This window comes from Cyprinodon variegatus, unplaced genomic scaffold (assembly GCF_000732505.1).
Source record: "Cyprinodon variegatus isolate N-32 unplaced genomic scaffold, C_variegatus-1.0 Scaffold1383, whole genome shotgun sequence".
Taxonomy (NCBI): Eukaryota; Metazoa; Chordata; class Actinopteri; order Cyprinodontiformes; family Cyprinodontidae; genus Cyprinodon; species Cyprinodon variegatus.
Window position 1 is genome coordinate 62,756 of NW_015151836.1, and position 4,721 is coordinate 67,476.

The 4,721-nt window shown below is 51.8% G+C and overlaps 1 protein-coding gene across 6 annotated transcripts in view; it reads right to left on the bottom strand.

Moving 5' to 3' along the window:
- Positions 1-4,721, bottom strand: part of LOC107103151 (zinc finger MIZ domain-containing protein 2-like) — a 19,534-nt gene that overhangs the window by 10,801 nt on the left and 4,012 nt on the right. Inside the window, exons 2-9 of one of the 6 annotated variants that reach the window (XM_015402698.1) lie at positions 2,483-2,571; positions 2,174-2,288; positions 1,890-2,098; positions 1,657-1,819; positions 1,273-1,512; positions 1,038-1,188; positions 841-959; positions 671-763 (exon numbers count right to left, since the gene is read on the bottom strand). In XM_015402698.1, the coding sequence (XP_015258184.1) occupies positions 671-763; positions 841-959; positions 1,038-1,188; positions 1,273-1,512; positions 1,657-1,819; positions 1,890-2,098; positions 2,174-2,288; positions 2,483-2,532 (1,140 nt within the window). In that variant the 5' untranslated portion in view covers positions 2,533-2,571. Of the gene's footprint in view, positions 1-670; positions 764-840; positions 960-1,025; positions 1,192-1,272; positions 1,513-1,656; positions 1,820-1,889; positions 2,099-2,173; positions 2,289-2,482; positions 2,572-4,721 lie in introns of all 6 variants that reach the window. The other 5 variants (XM_015402695.1, XM_015402694.1, XM_015402693.1 and 2 more) reach the window with 5 other exon arrangements.

Below are 4,721 nucleotides of genomic sequence, written 5' to 3' on the forward strand. Positions count from 1 at the left end.
TGCATTTGAGATATCAAAAAAGTACTCCAGAGTGTTGTTCAGCATGGGGGTGAGTAGAAAATGAAGGCTAATCATGTTTTCCTTTAATTAAATCTAACTTTAGCGACCTGCCCAGCTCCATCGTTTTACCAACAGATGCTGCTCAGGTTTAGAACCTGTTCATTCCAGAGGCTTTTAGAGGAGATTCCACCTCCAAATGCTGAACCGATTCAATCCAGAGAAGCTCCAGTTACCAGGTCCACATGGAAACCAGTTTAAAGGGGAGCCACAGCAGAGCTCCTCACCAGTAGAACCAGTAGAGCAACAGTTACCATTTCTGATCCGACAAATAATAAAATCAGCCTCAGATTCTCTGATCAGCAGATTAGGACTAAAGCAGTAACTGGTTCCAGGAGGGTTTTACTGGGCAGTGGAGCTGTTACTGGGAACCAGCCAGCTCAATATTTCCATCTCAATAAAAGGAAATCTGCTGCTGATGATTGTAGGACCTCCTCTATCAACATCAGAACCATCTGATGTCATAAAAACCGAGAGCAGAAGGAGGTTCTGAGCCCGGTCCGCTCTCAGTCTGGATGACCTTCAGCAGACCGTCCTCAGAGGTTCTGATGGTTCTGCCGGCGGACCAAAGCTTCATAGTGGACCATTTGTTCTGACATACGGAGGTTCTTACCCCTGATTGTTGGTTGAAGGAGACGTAAACTCCACCAGCGCCCCCTGCTGGCAGAGCGTTTAGGTTTCCAGGCGGACCGTTGAACTGGTCCTGCTGCACAAAAACAAAGAACCATGAGATCTGATGGTCCAACCGTCTGATGCTTAAACCGGACCTGTGGCTACGCTCACCTTGTAGAACTGGGAGTTTGGACCTCCTGATGGCGGGTACTGTGGGAGGGGCATCTTATGGCTCTGATAGGAGGGGGAGGAGCCAGGGCACTGGGGGGCGGGGCCTGGACCACCAGAACCTGCAGGAGAAAGATTTGCTTCATGTTCTGATGTGAACCTCTGCCATCAGTGAGAACGGTTCTGACCTCTATTGGTACCTGGGTGGTACTGCATGTTGGGTCCAGAGTACGGACCGGGTCCATTGGGACCGGCTCCACCTGAGCCTGGCATGGGGCCCCCGGGTCCCCCAGGACCACTCATCACATTGCCACCAGGAACACCGTACTGCTGGGGCATCCCTGAGAACGCCTGCTACAGAAGAGCAGGAACCGGACCGTTGACCCAACAGAACCACAAACATGGAGGCATCGAGTCATCGGGTTTTCATCTCACCTCAGAGTTATAGGGCCGTTTGAGGCCCTGTGGGGGCCTCATGTGTCCCTGCTGCGACCCAGGGCCGTAGCTTGGATGCTGAGGGACTCTTTGCTGGACCCCTCCAGGCCCGTACATAGAACCCATGGGGGGAGGGCCTCTGGTGGGGGCGGGGCCCTGACCCATACCTCCGGGGGCCATGCCAGGACCACGAGGCCCCGAGAGCCCCATGAACTGGTTGTTGTAGCCTTGGCCGCCCATCTGAAACACAGCAATCTAAATCAGACTGATTACGGTACCGACCCGCGTCCGTTTACGGATCGGAACCCGTTTGGTTCCAGGAACCAAAAAAAACACAGAAAGTCCCGTCATCAGGCCAGCAGAGGGCGCTCCAGGCCTGCTCACCTGACCAAAGTTCATCTCCTGGTTCTGTTTCTCCTGGATGGCGGCTACGGTCGCCGTGGCGGTGGCGGTTGCCGTGGCGGCGGCGGCTGCAGCCACAGCAGCGGCGGCTGCAGCCTGGGTGAACTCAGCGGAACCCCTGGGCCCGGCCGGGTTCTGTGGGTAACTGAGAACAGATGGACGGAATGAGCAGAACATCAGACTGAGTGGACCTCTGACCTGGAGCAGGGACCCACCTGCCTGTGTAGGCCCCGGGGCCCCCGGCGTAGCTCCCGCTCGCCCGGCCGTACATCCCCTGGTTCATGTAGCCCTTTCCGGGTTCTCCGTAGCCTTGCTGCCCCATGTAGCCGCCGTGGCCTCCAGACATGCCCGGGCCCCCATGGCCCTGCATCATGGGGCCCCCACCGGGGTTGGCCCCATGCCCCATCCCTCCTCCACCCAGACCCTGAAAGAGACAGAGACACGTCCAAACCTGACCCCCACCCTGGAAAAGAGTTTCAGAGTGGGGATGATGTCATACCTGGCTGGCAGAGGGGTTGGTGACGCCCCACACCGTGGTGACCACCGACAGCGAGCTGGTGGGCTGGTTGGTGGGCTGCTGCCAGCTGGACGGGTCGTACGGGTAGGAGCCGTCACTGTGGACAGAGTGGGAGGTCAGAGACACCAGGACCACATGCCGCTCTGCTCCTGGGTTATTTTTCTACACGAACCCAGGAATTTAATAAACCTGAACCTGATCCAGAACCGTTCTGAGTCTTCTGGTGGGACCGGACCGGACCTGAGCAGAACTCTGAGAAAGCAAACAGGAAGTAGGAGCTGACTGCTGTACCTGTGGGGGTTGCTGCCCAGTCCGCTCTTCATTTGGTTCAGAGGGTTCATGGTAGATGGAACCGGGGGTCCGACCGCACAGACAGAACCCTGGCAGACACAGAAACACGCCCCAGTTAAACTACATTTCCCATCAGCCCCTCTGGCCCGCACACAGTGATCAGAAACAGTTTCTGGAACAAAAACATTTTAGTCTCAGAGCTTCTCTGAACCAAAGACTAGAACTGATCCTGGTTTGATCCGGAACGAGTCGCCTTAATTTTAGGGAACAGTTCTCCTGACCTGTTTTTCAAAATGGTCCCAGACTGGGAGCAGACCGACCTTCCTGACCTGTAATAGCTCCAACATTCTGGGCTGGGGAACCATTTAATAAATTTCACTTATTGTTAGGGATGCAGGATTTTGGGATTTTGGCCGATATCCGATATGCCGATACTTTAAAACTCATGTAGCCGATAACCGATATCGATACCGATGTTAAAGCTGGACAAAAATAAGTAGTCATTGAAAATAGCAGTTTTGTTATCCATTTCTGACACTTTGAAAAATAATAAACTCAAATATATTTTCATATGCTGATATCAAATTGATTTTTAAAAACGCGGTATCGATCTATTTTACTTTCAAAATCTGGTGAAATTTCATCGTTCTGTTACAAACTCTCGTGATATTTTGCAAATTCTTGTGAGATTTTGTTAGTAAAATAGATCGATACCGCGTCAATATATCAACATATAAAAATATGGCAACATTTGGTGAATTTTCGGGGGATTTCGTAGCATAACGATGACATATAGCAATATTTCATTAGTAAAAGAGATTGATATGGTGTTTTTAAATGGCAATATATCAGCATAGGAAGATATTGGGATATTTTAATGGATCAATATTTTTTCCCTCGTCTTTAGAAGTTTTTAAGTCTGTAAAAAAGAAGTTTTTGAGGAAGAAGAAGAAGTAGTTTTTATATTTATTTTGAATATTATGTCCGATATTCAGTTTTAAGGCCGATACCGATAGAGGGCCCATTATATCGTGCATCCCTACTTATTGTTAGTCAGTGGATCTGACGCAGTCACTGGTCCACCCACATCCACACCGCTACTGGTCAACAGGATCATACTGGAACTAACTGGTTGATGTGGGTTCAGCTGGTCAGTGAAACCTTCACTAGAGATGGACCAGTTTATCTGAGAAGATGCTGGAGACTATAATGACATGTTGTCATGGCGACCAATGTTGCTGAAGGCTTCAGACAGAGCAGCTTCTGTGAGCTTTGCACATCAGACATGAGCGCAGCAGAGACTTTGGGACGATCCTGCCCTCCTTCTGAGGGGTCTCAGTGCTTTTGTTGGGAAATTGTTTTGCTGATCCAGCTCTTCCAGGAGTCGCAGCGGTCTGGATCGACAGTTCTTCTGGTTTCAGGTCTCTCTGCTCTCCTCTTCCTGGGTGATAAAGGCTGATGAGGTTTTTTCAGGACCTTGGAGAGAGATGAAGATTTTCCAGAACTGGCTCTGATTGCTTATAGAGAACTGTCACGGTTCAGTTCCTGCTGAGAGGCTGGGCTCAGCTGACCATCAGTCAGCTGAGAGACAGCAGCCCTCTGCCTCACACGGACAGCACCAACACGCCTCATTAGAACCCAGCTCTGGTTCCTGCTCTCCATCACTGCTTCACAGGAGGTTCTGGGAAGGTCCAGAGAGCATGGAGGGCTGTCTGAGCTCAGGGTCAGCTGATCCACGCGATGACTGGGACACTGAGCTTCACACCACTGAATAAACTGAAAAGTTTCTGCTGCAAACCAGAGGTTCTGACCCCAGGCTGAGGTTCTGACCCCAGGATGAGGCTCTGACCCCAGGCTGAGGTTCTGACCCCAAGATGAGGTTCTGACCCCAAGATGAGGTTCTGACCCCAGGCTGAGGTCCAGGCTGAGGTTCTGACCCCAAGATGAGGTTCTGACCCCAGACTGAGGTCCAGGCTGAGGTTCTGACCTGAATCTGAGGTCCAGGCTGAGGTTCTGACCCCAGGCTGAGGTTCTGACCCCAGGCTGAGGTTCTGACCCCAAGATGAGGTTCTGACCCCAGGCTGAGGTCCAGGCTGAGGTTCTGACCCCAAGATGAGGTTCTGACCCAAGACTGAGGTCCAGGCTGAGGTTCTGACCTGAATCTGAGGTCCAGGCTGAGGTTCTGACCCCAGGCTGAGGTTCTGACCTGAATCTGAGGTCCAGGCTGAGGTTCTGACCC